Source organism: Martes martes, assembly GCF_963455335.1.
Source record: "Martes martes genome assembly, chromosome: 9".
NCBI lineage: Eukaryota > Metazoa > Chordata > Mammalia > Carnivora > Mustelidae > Martes > Martes martes.
The window spans coordinates 100,309,825-100,329,090 of record NC_137896.1 but is presented as its reverse complement, the minus strand read 5'-3'; the positions used below and the strand labels follow the sequence as shown (position 1 = coordinate 100,329,090).

The window sequence follows — 19,266 nt, the reverse complement described above, 5'->3', positions numbered from 1 at the left end:
ATTTCTATAATACATTGTGGGTTCAACTCTAGGAGATGAGCAGGCAAGACAACTACACACTTGTTATCTGAGGGTAACAGGTGCTCAGTGACCAATCATGGACAGACCTGTAAAAAAGTGATATGGTTGGCTGAGAACATGATGCACATCTGTTATTTAGGCAGTGGTCTGTGGACCCCAAAGCTGGGAGGACACTTTGTAGTTTATGCAATTACTTATAGTTAATATACTATGGTATATTAATCTGAATCTGAATCTGAAATCTGAATCTTTTTGTTGGGGGGAACTGGTATTACTTATCTCAAATGTGGTAAATGAAATAAGGGCATACTGAAATTGTACAGAGACGAAAATCCAAAAGCTCAAGAGAGAAGACAGAGGGGGAGAAAGAACATTTCACAGGGAGAAGGTTACTCTATAGACACCAGGAAGGCCCAGAGCAGCACAACGGAGACAGATGCAACAACTGAGGAACTGAGCAAGTCCAAGTGTCCATGGCACCACTCTTAAAGAATCAGAAAGAAAACCAGATTAGTTTTCTTTTTCTCACCAAGATCCCTGTCCCTCCACTTTTCTTTCTGAGAGGAAGAGAGCTCGGATGGAAAACCAAGAGGTTTATGCCAGGAGGGGAAGTTATGCAACAAAAGGGTGGGTGTCGAGGGAGAAAGCAATGGTTGGCCAACAGGATGATCTAGAGGCGTTTGTCATGTGGTGTGAAGAATTAGAGGAGGAAAATAGCCATGCTGAGAATAGAATGGAGATAGAGGCGCTGGCCAAGAAAAACACACACAACACATAGAGATAACCTGATATAGCAACTTTCATAACCACTGAGTGACGTGTCCAGGTGAATTAAAGCTAGTCTAGATAGAAGACCTGTTTGCTTTATGACATTAGAAGCCATGATTCTACCTCCCAGTGTAGGTGCTGGTAATTTTTACAAAAGCACAATCAAACAGAAAGTGAGTAGCTGAGAATAGAGTTGAAAACTTCAAGTCCCAGGCTCAATTGCCACATTTTTAAAACTTTCCTAAATAATCTCTCCATCCACAGAACTCTAGATGTCCTTTATCTGAACTTCTCACATGGCTCATCTCACAATCTACTTGGTAGGACAGCTTCTGGTCTTCTATATGGCAGGAACTCAGTCTTGCTCATCTTGGCACACCCCCTTCCTTTGAAGGGGGAATATGATAAAGAGTACAGGTTAGTAGAATCAACTATGCATGGACTTCAGTCTCAGCTCTGCAGTGTGAATTTGGGCAATCTGTTACTCAGTTCTCTAAAATCTGTTTCCTTACTATAAAATGGGGGTACCTCAAAAGGGTTGTGGGCATCAAATGAGGGTGCTAGTTTAAAGCACTGAGCACAGGGACAAGCACAAACAGATACTCAATAAGCTTCTTAATTTGTATTTACTGAAGGGATGAACTCTACTGATTCTTCAAAGTCATTATTTTTAATAAGAAATTTATACTTAAAATACAAGAATTATTTGGGCACTTCCATGAAATATTCAGTGCTCTTTTGATTTTTATAGGACCAACTGTGTGGGAATACAATGATATGCATGTATCATTTAATCCTCTTCAAAAAATTGTCAAGTTTTATTTATTTATTGACAGAAAGGGAGGGAGAGAGAGAGCACAAGCAGGGGGAGTGGCAGGCAGAGGGAGAAGCAGGCTCCTCGCTGAGCAAGGAGCCCAACGAGGGACTCGATCCCAGGACCCTGGGATCATGACCTGACCTGAAGGCAGATACCTAACCAATGGAGCCATCCAGGTGTCCCAAAATTTGTCAAGTTTTTGTAGCTAGAAGTTCACACTGAATATTTGGGTGTCTGATTCACTGAGCAGGAATAAAGGGTAGAAGGCAGTCATAGGCTTAATTAAACTGGTACTAACCGAGTCCAAATACTACAAGCACAGGAAACTACGAAAGCATGAAATGTAACTGGCCCCCAAAACCTAACCCGCTGTCTATAAAGCAACAGAAGACACATGACCAAGACACATAAAAAACTAGTGGAAATATTAAGGAATAGAGTGTTGTATTCTGGATAACGGCATTTCCAGAAGAAAACTTCCAATTTTTAATTTTTAAAAGAAAACAACTAGCATGATACCACAACCAACAAGTTAACTAAACATTCAAATGAATTATAATATCACTGTTGTTTTTTTTTAAATTCTGCTCCCAAATCTCCGATGTGTCCAATGAGAGCACCATCAACTTTAAAACTATTTCTTGTTTAAAGAAACACTGTAGGAAGGTCACTAATGTCACAATTATCTCTGTTCACTGCATTCTCTAATAAAGAGATCTTTTGTGCCTCTTCCATAAAAAGACCTCAAAACAATACTACTGACTTCGGTGACTAAGTTAGAAGCAACCCACATCCACACAATTATCCCACAAAGCATTAAGCATTAATTATCTTAACTGCCAGGCCTCTGAAAAGACTTGGCATATTGTTAGCTCCATATTTAGAATTCCCATGTTATTCCAAAAATAATTAAAACAAGATCCCACCTCCACAGTTAGCTGTTGTCCCGCAGGAACCTAGCTGACAGCCTCATCTGTTTACCCCTCTCCTCTCATAATTTTGCCAATCTGGGTCGGTGTCTATTTCTGGTAATAATGAAATAAAAATACCTCTTGTCAATGCCCACAGATACTCCACTACAACCTTTCACTGCATTTTTTAATACAATTTTTTTTAAGATATTTTATTTATTTATTTGACAGGCAGAAATTACAAGTAGGCAAAGAGAGAGAGAGGAGGAAGCAGGCTCCTGCTGAGCAGAGAGCCCGATGCAGGGCTCGATCCCAGGACCCCGGGATCGTGACCTGAGCCGAAGGCAGAGGCTTTAACCCACTGAGCCATCCAGGCGCCCCTTTCACTGCATTTTTAAAGGCTCACAAATATATTCTTTTTCTGGTCTCCTTTAGGGGCCTATTGGTGGGGGGGGGTGGATTCTGAGAAATGAATGACGTTTCTTTACTCCACAGATGTGGACTTAGCTGAATGTTACTGATGACCAAGTCAAGTGCTTAAAAAATTCAGAGAACGGCAAAAATGACAAAAATCAAAGTTCAGCCAAAAGAGTTAGAATCCTGTAACTTTGCTTTAGAGACCAAAAAAGAATGGCTAACATTTCATTTCGGAGATATTTTCAAATGGCAGTTTCTCAGATACGGATTGAGTCCATCACTGGAACTACAAACATTTTACTCACCTCAGAACTGGTGTGAATCTCTGTCCTTCTTACATGCTATTTTATTTTATTTTCTTACATACTATTTTAAAAACAACACAAACTATAGTATTACATCTTTGGGTCTACTTAAGAAAACAACACACACACATTTCTAACCTGAGCCTCTCAGTAATGCAGCACCCAGTAAGAGTTTCTAACAGCTGCATGTGGCAAGGGGCCGCCATACTGGACAGCAGTTCTACACATTAGTTTGTTTGTTTGTTTGTTTGTTTGTTTTTAAAGATTTTATTTATTTATCTGACAGACAGAGATCACAAGTAGGCAGAGAGGCAGGCAGAGAGAGAGGGAGAAGCAGGCTCCCCGCTGAGCAGATAGCCCGATGCGGGGCTCGATCCCAGGACCCTGAGATCATGACCCGAGCCGAAGGCAGAGGCTTTAACCCACTGAGCCACCCAGGCGCCCCATGTTTGGTTTTTTTTTTTTTTATAAAAAGTACTTAAATATGGGGCAGCTGTGGGCTCAGTCAGTTAAGTATCTGACTCTTGATATCGGCTCAGGTCACGATCTCAGGGTTGTGGGATCAAGCCCCACATCAGGATCTGCACTGGATGCAGAGTTGGCTTGGGATTCTCTCTCCCACTCCCCCAGCTCACACTCTAAAATAAAATAATTAAATCTTTTTGTAAAAAAGTACTTAAATATGACATGCTTTATTTACCACTAATTTCCTACCACAAACCCAAAAGGTTTTACAACCTAAATCAACCTAAATAAGAGATCAGCATTTTACAAACAAACTCCAGACTTTTTTCTTTTGGTTCCCATTCCTGGCCTACTTCAGCTCCTTATTCTTTTAAACACTTAACCTCAGGGACAGTTGGTTTCATTTTGCCCTTCTTTTTAAGAAGATTCCCAATTCCTGTACAGTCATGGTTCACCCACTTATTTTCAATATGCTCAAGTCCTTGGTGAGGATTAAACCCTACTCCTCCTGAAGAATACCTATTGTGTTAGAACTGCACACAAACTTTTGCTAACCATAAACATAAAACAGGTAACAGAAAATGATGTTACCACCCTACGTATTTCTTCCCTTTTGGCCTTTATAGTCCACTGAGCTTTCTTCTGTATCCTTTCCACTGGGTGCCTCTCTCCATTTTTAATCAGCTTCTTTTTAATACAGGAGCTCCTTCTCCACCACACTTAGTGAATGGGCACAGCAAGTTAAAAATGTATGCCTCAACTTACCTCTTCTGCTTTTTCAGAATTAACAACCACCCTGAACAAAACAAAACAAAATGAACAAAAACAAAAATAAAAACTCAGACTCTGGGAAATAATCCAACTTGTTCAAAACTTTGATTACTTTTCTCCAATGGCGTATCTACTGGAGCCTTCTTTCTTCTGTGGTTCTATGTGGCTATTAAAAAAATGCCTGAGTCAGCAAGACTGCCCACCTACTGGAAGCCAAAACTAAAAACAAGAAAACAGACAGCAGAAACTGCTAAATCACTGTCACCCTCATTTCCAGTGATAGTCAAGGCTCTCTGATCAGGTACCACAGCTTGCTCCCTTCATCTTTCTCTTCTAAAACCTTTCTACATGTATAAACTGTGTTTTCTTCGCTGATACTACAATTTCTTTAAGTCTGGCAAGCATTCTCTTCTCCTAAGATCCAACATTCACACCACAAAGAGACCACAGTACAATGGCAAGCTCATGCCACATCCCTCTGTGGTTTTTATTTCTAGGCCCCCACGCCCCCCACAATCACTAGGCTTGGAGATGGGAGTCCTCTCATTTTTCAATAGCCTGCCTGATACCGCTCATGGCCTGTCTAATCTAAAATCCTTCTGTGGTCTAAACTAACAAGAAAGATTATCTCTCTCTTCTCTGAAAAATTATTTTAACATCACTCTCTCTCCTTCTCATAACCATTCAGTCATCTTCTATTCCCTCAGAGCATTCTACCAAGGCTTTACAAACAGGAGTGCTAGGAAGCCCCTGGAACTGCTTCTCAGTGTTAAAAAACCACGTTTCTAAGTCTGCAAGCCAGATCCTAGGCTATGGCAAATCCACTAAGATAATACTACTCTTTGAAACACCTTTAGGAAGGCAACCAACTGGTTTCTCCTGAAGATAGAGAGCACTTTCAAAATGTCAGTATCTGGCACATGTCCACAAGGACAGTTTCTACTCTTCTAATATTTCTCCATCTCTTTGTATTAATTTACCATTATTCTCTCATTGAACCAGTTACTTTTGGCTTTACAGTTCTATCTACCCATGAAGGATGGGGTCATGTCTGTTTCAAGTTCTCCTTCAAACTATTCCATCATTTATTGAAGTATGGAATAAGCTATCTAAGTATGTACCATGCTAGGTGCCAAGAAGAACTGAAAAAATAGATAAAGCAATCTGGATGAGAAGAAAAATCTGTACACAAACTCAGAAATATAAGGGGCAGGAACAAAAGAGTAGGCTGTGTCCTAACTAGATCTGTGTATATAATTAGCTGTTCTGCCACTTCTCTCTGCCTTAACACCATTCTTTTTCTGCCTTCTTTCCACTGTCTACTACTTGTAAATGATAGTTAATGTTCTCCAAAGTTCCTCCATGGCCTCTATCCATACTAATTTCTGTGGTTGGCCCCTGCCTCCTTAACGGCCTGGCCTGCCTTGTGGAACTGCTGCAGCCCCTCCTGAGGGTTCCAGGACCTGCCTCCCAGCATGTGCCAGCAGAAGGTGCCAAACAACTGGAAGATACTCTCTGCCTTGTATCTGACCCAGAATTCTCCAAACTGATGTCCCATATTTTTCAACTTTTGCTACAAGCTGAATGAAGTGAATTCTCTATACCTTGCACATTAAGGATACTGAGGAAATACTTGCTTTGTATCTACCAGTAATGGGCAAGAACTGGAAAAGTCTGAGTTGCTGTAAGAGACATTTCTATTAAGCTATCATTTCAAAATGTTGGTTCTGTAGAGCTCCAGTTTTGTGGGTTTTAGTGTTTTGGGGAGGATGGGGACAAGAATAAGGATTCTTTGGTCAAATACACAAGGGAATCAAGAGTTTGGCCAAGTTAAATGAGTTTCTTTAGGATTGTTGATGACCCCTGGAATGTGCTAAAGTCTCTTGGAGATGAACATTCAGGGGACATCATGTGAAGCATTTTTCATGTGACCTTTTGATTCCATATCCTTTTCTTCCACAAAGCACTTCCAGGCCTCGATCCCTCCTTCATAGGGTTATAATGAGGATTTAATAAGTTAATACATGTAAAATGCTGAGAACAATGCTAAGTATATAATAAGCACTTAAGAAGAGTTGACTATAATCGCCATTACATTCCCCAAGCTGACACTATTTAATATGTCAATATTCCCAAAAGAATGAAGTTTTGAAAAAATTTTTTACTTTGCAGTAGTTTCCACTGTTAATACCAAGTAGACAGAATGAGCCCTCCTTTTGCCTGAGAGGCAGTGCTTGAGGCTCCAAATAACAGAAAATATTCATACAAACAATTGATATATAAGATATAGTTATCAGTAAGAAACAGATCTTACAGAAAAAGCACAAAGTGAAAAGGTGTTATAAATTTGCTTCATTCCAAAAGGAAAAAGCCTCGAGTACTTTGAGAGCTGAGATGGTCTAAATGCTCAGTACAGTTTCTGGCACACAATAAGTACTCAATAAAAGTTTGATGAGCCTGAGAAATTAGTGGATAAATGACTATTACCTTGAACAGTTCAAATATATTTCCAAATCACTATAAACTACTGGGAAACCCATACATTTCTCTGTTTAGGATCCCTCACTCTTCTCTATAGATGTTTAATCATATAGGTGAAATATGAAAGTAGATAGAAGAGTGGTTGCCATATTTTATTTAAGAGTTATCAGTGGTACTTGGCAGGATTTAATCCCCCAAGTATGTCAAAATCTAACATCTGCTAATAAAATAAAATAAAATAAAAAAACTGTAAAGGTAATGTGTGCCATACACAATGGTATTATTTGAGGTTTTTTTTTTAAATTAACATATAATGTATTATTAGCCCCAGGGGTACAGGTCTGTGAATCACCAGGTTTACACATTTCACAGCACTCACCATAGCACATACCCTCCCCAATGTCCATAACCCAGCCACTCTATCCCTACCCCCCTCCCCACAACAACCCTCAGTTTGTTTCCTGAGATTAAGAGTCTCTTATGGTTTGTCTCCCTCCCCAGTCCCATCTTGCTTCATTTTTTTCCCTCCCTTCCCCCCATGACCCCCACCTTGCCTCTCAAATTCCTCGTATCAGAGAGATCATATGGTAACTGTCTTTCTCTGATTGACTTATTTCGTTTAGCATAGTACCCTCTAGTTCCATCCACGTATTTGACATCTTTTAAAGTACCTACTTGTCTCATCTTTATAATTTATACAGGAATTTATCATTTATAAACTTACACAGGAACCTATCTCTACATGTTCATCTGAGCTAGTTTCAGAACTTTGAAAACTTTTTAAGAACTGATAAATGATCAGAAAGAAACTAAGCTACGAAGAATTAAATCTGTTAATGGAAGAAAAAAATGGTGCATTTTATAAAAATCAACAAGAATCTTCCCAACTATTTTTTTTCCTGAAAACAATGATCTCAAATACTTCTAATTTTAAAATACCAGAATTCTATCGCTAGAACCTCACACCAGTATCACTGTTTCTATCACCCAGTTTCTTTCCTTTATTTTATGAGCTTTTCTTTCTTTCTTCTTTAAAACCTGGTAATCCTCACATTAAAAAATTCTACGACAGGGGTCGGCAAATTATGGCCAAGATCCAAATATGGCTTGCTGCCCATTTTATACACCAGATGGCCAACATGGGTTTTTGGGGTTTTGTTGTTTTGTTTTATTTTTTTACATTTTTAAAGGGCTACAAAATAAATCAAAGAAGAATATACGGCAGAGACCCTATCTGGTTCACAAAACCCAAAATATTTACTCTGGCCCTTTACAAAAAACTCTGCCGATCCTGCTCTAGGGTACCACAGTTTATTCAGTAATTCAAGATAATTCATATCAATAGCAAGTTCATAATGAACCATTACATTTTAGTGACAATTAGCACAAAACTCCTTCATAACAATATCTGCGGTCTTCATGTATATCATTTAGTTCCAATAACCAATAAAATTGTTTTTTTTAAATGCTAGCATAGAACCCCACAAAGTATGGAAGTTCAAATATCAAGCTCAGACCACCCGAACGATAGTACTTCCTGTTATAATGCTAGTCTAAAGTAGTGGAATAAGCTTGGATATAGGAAACCTTTTTCCTCTCTTGGGAACTCAGATCAACTGATAAGTAAAGAAAGCTCAAACCATTTTCTCCTATTTGTACATCCCCCATTCTTACTTAGTTAAAAGGAAGAAAATATTTCTCCCTTGCTTTTCTCTAAAGTCTCTGAAAGTGAGAGGTATAGATGTATGTACATATGTACATATGCATGTATATGTGTATATCTCAAAATCTCAAATGTGTTTTCTAATTAGGTTTTCTTATAGAGAGTTCTCCCCAAATACTCAAAAGGAAAACACAGAACTTACTCCAGAGCAGGTCTCAGAACTCTGACTTTTAATGCTTCTAATATTCGATTTAACTCCACAAATGGTTCTTTCTGACTTGGGTCTACAGAAAGACCAGATTCCTGAAAAAAACAGAATGAACTTTTGTTAGCAGTAATAAGGTAAAGAGATATGGTAAAAATATATTCTAAATTATAAAATATGGGTTGATCCATTAAAAATAATTTTTTAACATGTATTTCTATTGTACAGACTAATGACTAAGCCCTACCATCATTCTTTCTAATAGCAATAGAATCCCTATGTATTCCATACAAAGTCAAGTACGTAACTGTATGGAATAAAGCTAGGTATGACTTTGTGAGAGTAAATTCTGACCAGTGAAACATAAACATGTACTCTTAGCCCCTTTCTGGAATACCAAAAGCTGCAGCTAGATTTCTGGCTGCTGTCCTGGATCATAAGGACAGTGGATACCTAAGGAACAGTAGAGCTACAAGGAAGCTAGGGCCCTGAAAGCCTCCTGCAGCACAGCTACTATATATGCTGTGAATGGCTCACCACCACCTATTTCTTTGCAAAAGAAACAAACTTTTTTTTTTTTAAGTCACTAGTATTTTGGGTGTTACTTATAAATAAACTTAATCCTAAGTGACATAACTCCCTTCAGGAAATGTACAAGGACACATACAAAATTCCCGTAAGGTACAGAGAAAGACCCGAGTTACTGTTTTTCTGAATTGTTTAAAATAGAAGGGGTGCCTGGCTGGCTCAGTTCATAGAACATTCAACTCTTGATCTAGGGATTGTGAGTTTGAGACCCACATTGGCTATATAGAGATTACATAAAAATAAAATCTTTTAAAAAAATAAAAAATAAAATAAAATAGAAAAGGCTTAAAGATTTGGTTTAGAGACTGGCTTTAAACTATTTTATCTTTATAGTCCTTCATTCTCCTAAATGGAAAACACAATAGTGCATGGTGGCTTAGAACAGAGTCTGAGGATGTCAATTTAGGACTGAATCCTAGTTCCTTCACTAAGGAACCCGTATGGTCTTGGGCAAAGCCACTTCTCCAGACCTCAGCTTCCTTATCTACAGAATGGAAGCAATTTCTAGCAACTTCTACCTCACAGGATTGTGGTGAGGAATAAAGGCAGGGGTTGGCTTGTGGACTCAATACACGGCAGCTGCCCCCGTTATGACTAGGCGATCCTGGTAAACTATTCTGAGATCCCTAAACTCATGTCTACTAGCAATAAAAGACAAAAGCTGCTCACCTGAAGTAAATTTTAGCTTAAAACTCATTTGATACACAAAATGCTACAAGTTGGGCCAGATTCTTTTCTTCTCTGCTATCCTGCCCTCCCTATTTAAAAGAGGAAATGGAGAGAGTAGTATTACTTTTGACCCCTTGGTTGATGAGCTGGGATCAATGTCATAGGGCAGGAATAAGGAAAAAACAATTCAAATAAGAAGTTTTAGGACTGTAGTTTTCACCAATTTAAAAAAAAAAAGACCTCCTAGTAAAATGAGGTCAGGATATTTAAAATATTAAAAATCTATCTACAGCCAGAAGAAGATTCAAAGACTCCAAGGAGCCCCGTCGTTTCTGTTTCATCTCCTCACACGCCGGCACACTGTTACCTGGCAGAGCTCTTCAGCTACATCCAGCATTCCTTGTCGAAAGAAGTGCTCCACCATCACCTCATTGAGAAGCCTCTGACTGTCTGCCTGCCAGCAGCCATCTATTCCCACACTGCTAATGTCAGAATCAAAATTCTGAAAAAAAAAAAAAAAAAGAAAGAAAATGATTCATGAGTTGACTAGGATATAGCACTTCATATGATTTTCACTCCACCTAACAGAAAGAGTGCCCTTCATTTCACTCAAATATCCACAGTAAGGACCCAATTCAAATCATCTGCAGCCTATGAAAGAAGTTGTTTTTCCACTGCTCTTTTCTAAAACTTGTCACTCTTATTGATTGATCATTGTTAGAAGAGTAAAGGAGTACATTTTCAGAGGGTATTTTGGGGAAATACATACATTGAATCATTTCTGTGAATAAATTGGGTTCTACACAATACAGTAATATTTTCAGGTGTACAGTGCTACCTATAAAAACATATTCAGTGCAGCATTGTCTAACTGGAAAAGAGAGAAAAACCCTACGTCCAACATAGGATTAAATAATCAAGGCACAGCCCAACAACTACTGTGCCAAGGTAGAGGTTGGGGGTGGGAGAATGGCCAGGTAATTAAGAGAGCAGGCTCTGAGGCCAATTTACCTGGGTTTGAATCCTGGTTCTCTAACTAGCTCTGTGATTTTGGCCAAATCAGTCAAGGTCTTTGAGACTTACCTTCCTTATCTTAAGTGGAAAAAATAATAATACCTTCCTATTATGGGCTGCATCTTAAAATTCCCATGCTGAAGTCCTAATTCCCAGTACCTCATTAAATTAAGATGAGGTCATTATGGTGGGCCCTAATCCAACAGGACTGGTATCCTTATAAAAAGAGAAAATTAGGACACGATAAGTACAGAAGCAAGACCCATGTGTTATGGACTGAATATCTATATGTAACCCCCCCCTTCAAATTCCTACACTGAAGCCCTAACCACCAATATGGCCATATTCGGAGATAGTCTGTGAGGAGGAGATAAAGGTTAAATGAAGTCATAAAGGTGCGGCCCTAATCCAGTAGTGCCCGTGCTCTTACAAGACAAGAGAAAAACACCAGAGTGTTCTCTCTCTACCCTGTGAGGACACAGTGAGAAGGCAGTCATCTATAAGCCAGGAGGAGGTTGTCTGCCCTCAATAGGAAATGAATTGGCCAGCACCTTGATCTTGGACTTCCCAACCTCCAGAACTGTGAAAAAAATAAGTTTCTATTGTTTAAACAACCTATGGTATTTTGTTTTGGCAGCTCAAACAGACTAAGACCCCATGTGAAGATACCAGAAGATGGCTATCTACCAGCCAAGAAGACAGACCTCAGCCTCAGAAGAAACCAACCCTGCCAACACCTTGATCTTGAACTTCTGGCCTCCACAGCTGTGGAGAAATAAAGGTCTGTTTAAGCCACCCAGTCTGTGGCATTTTGTTATAGCAGCCCTAGCAAATTAATATATTCCTTTATTGGTTAAGTGAAATGGTAGTTGCTACTATTCTAATTATTACTATTCATAAGGAAAAAGTGAGGTTCATTACTATATATCTACTAATATGGAAAAATGGCCAAGACATCTTCAGTGAAAAAAAGTAAGTTTTACAAAATTATGACCCCATTTTTGTTTTTTTAAAAAAGGAGTACTTGCAAATGGTTAGGAGAAAATCCAAAAGAATATACATTAAAGTATTAACGGAGATTATCACTGGAGATGACCACTTTCCACACAAGGAGTAAATATTTCTCTTATAATAAACTAGAAGATTGTTTAAAAAACACGTATGTAAAGAGTTCCAATTTGGGTAGAGTATGTAAGCACATTCCACCTTATCTGTCCCACTGAATGCAGTTATAAAATCAGGACAGAATGAAGGCAGCAGCTATTTGAGGACACTAAAAAGTGATTATAGATCTTCCTCCACTTATGATGGGGTTAAATCCTGATAAATATAATGTAAACTGAAAATAACGTAAACTGAAAATGCATTTAATAGAGCTAACCTACTAAACACCCTAGCTTAGCCTAGCCTATCTTAAACATGCTCAGAATGCTTACATTAGCTTACAGTTGGGTAAAATCATCTAACACAAAACCCTTTTTACAACAAAGTACTGACTATCTCATGTAATCTATTCAATACTGTAATGAAAGTGAAAACCAGAATGGGGATACGAATATAAAATGGTTCTAAGTGTACTAGTTGTCTACCCTTGGGATCACATGGCTGACTGGGAGCTGCAGCTCAGTGCTGCTGCCCAGCATTCCCAAGAGTAACGGACTGCACAGTATTGCCAGCCCTGAAAAAGATCAAAATTCAAAATTTCAAGTGCAGTTTCTACCGAATGCATATCACTTTCACACCATCATAAAATAAAAGAAAATTGTAAGTTAAATCATCCCAAATTGGGGGCCATCTACAGTATTAAGTGCATTGGGAAGTGGGTCACAGGACTAGTGGTGAGTTTACTACTTTTCTCCCTCTAATACCTCTCAGCCTGGATGCAATACAGCCAAACACAGAACTAGGCACCCAGAATGTAGACAGAGAGTTCCAGGGGAAGCCCTCTAGCATGAGAAACAGGAATAGGTTTCTCCTATCACCCAGAGAGGAAGGGAAATCACATGGTTTTTCCCTCCATTTTCTTGCACCTCTAGCTCAAGGCAGTCTGATGGTACATTAGTTTTTTACTGCAACTTAAATCAACACAATTTTATTATCTCACAGCTTGACAGATCAGAAGACCAACAGGCTCACACCGTTTCTCTGCTCCAGGTCCCAAAAAGCTGAAATCAAGGTGTCAGTGACCTAGGCTCTTATCTGGAGACTACAACACGAATATGCCTCCAGGCTCGTTCAGGTTGTTGCAGAATGCAGTTCCATGCAGTTTTAAGACCAGGGTCCTTGTTTCCTAACTGGCTGTAGGGGCTGTTCTCAGCTTCTATAAGCCACTCACATTCCCTTGCTCACGGCCCCATCTATCTTCAAAAGCCAACAACAGAGGTGACATCCTTCACACTCTGAATCTGCTTTCTCTCTACCAATTTCTACTGTTTTTAAGGGCTCCTGTAAATTATTCCAGGCTCACCTACATAATGTCGCTATTTTAAGATCGGCTGCTTAGTAACCTTAATTATACCTGCAAAGTCCCTTCAAAGAAGTACCTAGATAAATGTTTGAATAACCAGTCTACCACAGCAGGCAACCTAAAACTCAGGCACAGGGAGTTCTTCCTCTCCAATTAGAGGAGCTGTGGTCCCAAGAAGGGGAAAAAACCTCTACTGCATCTTTGCTTTCTGTCCTTCCACCACCTAGCCCCAGATACAGGTAGAGTCACAGTAAATGTACAGAAGAGTAGGGTAAACAAAGCCCCAGTTTTCTGGCCAAATGACCAAAAAAGTGGCCCCGGAGAACCCTAAAGTCCCAGTGAGATCATAGAGAGGGAAGAATTCAGAAAAGTGACCCCTTAAAGTTGTTTATGAACTCCTGGGCTCACTCTCCAGTTGCACACGCATGGGCTGACCCTAAGCAACATACCAGACCCTAAAAACTGAACTAGGGGACAGAACTAGATTCCAGATGCCAGAATGGCCACGGGTTGGCACACAAACGAGACATTTCTGAATAGCTTGGACACTGAAACCACAACTCACAGAAGACTGATCAGAACTTGTAGCCTGAACTCAACTAGGTTAATTGTCTGCTAAAAGAGAAATATCAACATTCTCCATAGTATTTAAACAAGACCCTGAGTCTTCTAACATAATACAGGAGACCCTTGAACAATTTGGGTTTGAACACAGATCCACTGCCACAGGAATTTTTTTTCTGATGAATACACTACAGTACTGTATATGTATTTTCTCTTATGATTTTCTTAATAACATCTTCTCTACTCTAACTTACTTTATTCTAAGAATACAGTACATAACAAATATACAAAATATGTGTTTATCAACTGTTTATGTTATCAGTAAGGCTTCCACCCAACAGTAAGTTAACAGTAGTTAAGTTCTGGGAGACTCAAAAGTTTTATGTGGATTTTCAACTGTGCAGGGTATTGTTCCAGGGTCAATTGTATTAAAAATGTCCAAGATACAATCCAAAATCATCTGGCAAAGAACCAAGAAAATCTCATATGGGAATAGATGGTTCAACAGACATCAATGCCAAGATGACAAAGATACTTGAAATCATTTTTTTTTTTAAGATTTTATTTATTTAACTGTGAGAGAGAGAGAGAGCATGAGTAGGAGGAGTGGGAGGGGCAGAAGCCGACTCCCCGTCAAGCAGGCAGCCTGACATGGAGCTCAATCCCAGGACTCTAGGATCATGACTGGAGCTGAAGGCAGATGCCCAACTGACTGAGCCACCCAGGCGCCCCCATTAAACACTTTAAAGTTTTAAAACTGCTTTATAAAGGAAGAGCAAACACTTTCAAACAAAAGACAGAAAGTCTGAGCAAAGACAGAAGACACAGTAATCAAAAGAAAAAAACTCGTTGAATGGACTCAGTATCAGGATGGAAGTGAAAAAGTCAGTATCAACAGAAATTATCTAATCGAAACATTAAAAAATTGACTGGAAAAAATGAACAGAGCCTCATAGACCCACAGGACAAGACATCTAACATGCACGTCATCCCAGTACCAGAAGGAAAAGAGAGAGTAATGGAGAAAAAATAAAGAATATTTCCTGAATTTAGCAAAAGACATAAGCCTACAGATTCAAGAAGCTCAGCAAACTCGTAAAAGGATAAACTCAAAGAAATCCACACCCAGACACCTCACAAGCAAACTGCTGAAAACTAAAGACAAAGAAAAAAAATCTTGCAAGTGGCTAGAGAAAAATGATGCATTGCTTATAGAATTCTCCACAGAAACCATGGAGACTAGAAAGAAATTACTCAACATTTTTCAAGTGCTAAAAGAATGGTCCCAGAATTTTATGTCAAGTAAAAATATTCTGTACAAATGAAGATGAAATTAAAACAATTCTCAGATGAAAGAAAGCTGAATTTGTTGCCAGAAGACCTGCTCTCAAAGAACTGTTCTAAATTCTTCAAACAGGAAGGAAATGATACCAGAAGTAAATTCTGAACATCAAGAGTGAAGAAAGCACAAGTCTACCTTGCGGTCTAAAAGCTTTCCCCAATCAGATACCACATCATACCTGTCAGAATGGCTAAAATTAACAACACAAGAAACAAAGGTGTTGGCGAGGATGCAGAGAAAGGGGAACCCTCTTACACTGTTGGTGGGAATACAAACTGATGGAGCCACTCTGGAGAACCACTGGAGGTTTTTCAAAAAGTTAAAATAGAACTGCCCTACAATCCAGTAACTGCACTACTAGGTATTTACCCAAAGGATACAAAAATACAGATTCAAAGGGGTACATGCACCCTGATGTTTATAGCAGCATTATCAGCAATAGCCAAACTATGAAGAGGGCCCAAGTGTGACTGATGAATGGATAAATATGTGGTATATATACATAATGGACTACTACTAAGCCACAAAAAGAATGAAATCTTGCCATCTGCAACAACATGGATGGAGCTAGAGTGAAGCCCGTCAGTCAGAAAAAGATAAATACCATATGATCTCACTCATATGTGGACTTTAAGAAAATAGATGAACATATGGGAAGGGGGAAAAGAAAAAAGGAGAGAGGGAAACAAGTCATTAGTGACTCTTAGTGACAGAGAACAAAGTGAGGGTTGATGGAGGAAGGTGAGTAATGGGCTATCCAGATAGGTGATGGGTATTAAAGAGGTCACTTGTGATGAGCACCAGCTGTCATATGTAAGTGATAAATCACTGATTTCTACTCCAGAAATCAATAGTGCACTATATGTTAACTAATAAAATTTAAATAAAATAAAGTAAAATAAAATAAAAAATAAAAGCCTTCCCTAACAAATTTTACTTTCACTCCCTAAATCTTACATAGGCATTAACCCCAATAAACTTCCTGTATTTTCTAAGCATGTAAATTTAATTAGACTAGACTGTTTAGATTTAACTGATATTACAATCCTAGGTAATCACTGCTTAACTCAAACCAAGAAACATAAGATTATTTTATAGCACATACAAAAACAGGCAGAAACTGCTAAGCACCCCACCATTTACAATTACCATAATGGAGGAGAGTTCTCCTCTCCAAAACTGAGCACATTTTTCTTTAAAGAGCTATCTACCCTTATTTTGGATGTCAAGCCAACAGCCTAAAACAAAACACATATAGTAAGACTCAGAATTACTCGGACAAAAACCAAAAATGAACAAGCAAAATTACTGTCAGAATCTTAAATTTTTATTTACTTGCTTTTTACAGATTTCTTTCTTGGTCTAGTGGTCTAGTACTTAACCTAAAGAATATTAATAACACAAAGTACCTAGATGCTAAATAGCAATAGCTTCTACACACATACTAAACAAGCTGTCTCTAGCCCTGAAGAAAAAGCCACAACTGCTTGCATAAAGCTAAATTCAAATCAGATTATCAGATTCTGCCTGTTGAGAGATGACTTTGTAACAGTTCACCAATGCTTCTGAGTAGATTATTATATCTTTATGCCGTCTATGCCCACTAGAACACTGGAAATGGAAATGGTGCTACTCCATTCATCTTCCAGACTAGAGCAGAGGCCATAAGGGTGACGATGGCATAGACACTGTACCATATTTTCTGCCCCAGACAAATGACCATTCAAATGAATAAATGAATGGGTATCTGAAGATGACACAATTTATAACAAACTCCAGAATCTTCCTTATTTCTCTAAACTTCTAAGTGTACCCTACAAACAAGAATCATTCAGACTACATAAGATTCCTCACTGCTCTATCGACCTCATTCAATCCAAACATAGCCTTCAGATTTCCACTTACTCATTCAATAATTATTCTCCAATCCCATCAACGCCCAAATGAGTTGTCTGTCCTGCAGGAAAGAAATGAAACAACTTTGGAAGTTGTCATCTCAAAGGACAGACCATGTTAAAAGACACTTATTTTATTTGGCAATATAGATTAAGTCCAAATTTTAATAGCTACCATCAGATAGTAACTGCTCAAGGAAAGAATTCCTTCAAATCTTCCCTTACTATACATTAAAAAATTAATTCTGATTATCTGAAAATGTTAAAATGTACGAGTTTAATATTTTAAAAAATTTGAACAGTTTTACTATGTTCCTCACATACCTTTATTTCCAGTAGGTACACCCTAAGTCACTGCTATATGGGCAAGGAAAAAACTCAAACACTTTACACTCAGGATATCTTTACTACGTTAAAATTCTATAGCTTATTCGATAGTCTTGGAAAATATAACTAAATAGGAATAAGCAATGCATTAGATGAAATTTTCTGAGCTCCCTTCTACCATTCTGGATTTCCAGTTTAAACTATCAGGGTAGAAAAATAAACTACTTTCACAGCTTATTTTCTGCTCACATGTAGTAAAAATTAAAAGTTAAAATTGTATAAAGAGGTTGAGGAAATGCAGCGTAGTGCTAGAACTCCTTTTGTTATAACTGTATGTTCTTACTGTTGCATCAGTGCTAGGATCAGTTCCAGCTTCTGTTGCTAGGTGACCAAACTCGTTTGCATGGCTGCAGGAAATAAGCAGCATTGCAAACAAGCCAAGAAGTGGCTAATAAAAAGAAATATCTATTATTAGTACTTCTGTTTTACTGTACTTTTTCCTTTAACATTTTTAAAGAAAAAACTTGAAAAGATGTTCTTAAATGTGAAAGCAGGATTCAAGCAAGAATCAAAGAGCACCCATTCAAGGGTGTGTCTCCCAGACAAGGATGTTACAGCTTAGAAAGAAATTCAAGAATACATTAATTCATACACTATCTCATGTATGTACTTTCAATGCCATTCATATTTTTGATTATTTTAAGTTTAAAAATTTGGAAGCTGAAGGGTGCCTGGGTGGGGGGATTAGCTGGTTAAGCATCTGACTCTTGGTTTTGGCTCAAGTCATGATCTCAGAGTCATGAGATCAAGCCCCTCATCTGTCTGTGCTCCATGTGGAATCTACTTGAGATTCTCTGCCTCTCCCATCTCCCCTGCCCACACGCCTGCTCTCTTTCTCTTTCTCAAATAAACAAATGAATACAACCTTGTAAAAATACATATATGTAAAAAAATAAATAAAATCTGGAAGCTGAGACAGAGGAGGAGTAAATAACTTTAATAAACATTATGAAACTATGGAATCTAAACAGATCATCCTATCTCCTTGGCTACATCATGAACATGCTGACAAACTGGTTAGTTTGAGGACTGGCTTTGGCTGTTCACCATCCAAAACAAATACATTTCTGGAATAGTTTATGAAATTGTAATTTTTTTAGTAGGCTCCATGCCCAGCATGGTGCCCAAACCCACAACCCTGAGATCAAGACCAGAGCTGAGATCAAGAGTCAGACACTTAACTGACCAAGCCACCAAGGCACCCCTGAAATTATAATTCTTGACCAGACAGTGGTAACAATACATGATAAAATTCAGTATTTCTTTTAATTCTTAAGTACCAATTCTTTAAAAAAAAACTCCCCCACCTACTTTTGAAGGAAAATTTGTGTATGAACCCAAAAATGTGCTATTGTTGCACCTGCTAAGCGTCCAGTTAATCTGGTTTAGCAGTGAGGGACAGAGATAGACCACAACGGATACTTAACAGGGAATTAAGAAGACCTGGATTCTGGTTCCACTCAGTCTGGGAAAAGATACCTACTTTATATACATACATACATACTTAACATACATC

At 38.4% G+C, this 19,266-nt stretch overlaps 1 protein-coding gene across 3 annotated transcripts in view; it reads right to left on the bottom strand.

The window, feature by feature from the left end:
* The window catches only part of RMND5A (required for meiotic nuclear division 5 homolog A), a 59,957-nt gene that overhangs the window by 12,357 nt on the left and 28,334 nt on the right, over nt 1-19,266 (bottom strand). For all 3 annotated transcript variants that reach the window (XM_080813825.1, XM_080813826.1, XM_080813827.1), the window contains exons 3-4: nt 10,449-10,583; nt 8,822-8,922 (exon numbers count right to left, since the gene is read on the bottom strand). In XM_080813825.1, coding sequence (XP_080669951.1) covers nt 8,822-8,922; nt 10,449-10,583 — 236 coding nt within the window. The remainder of the gene's footprint in view (nt 1-8,821; nt 8,923-10,448; nt 10,584-19,266) is intronic.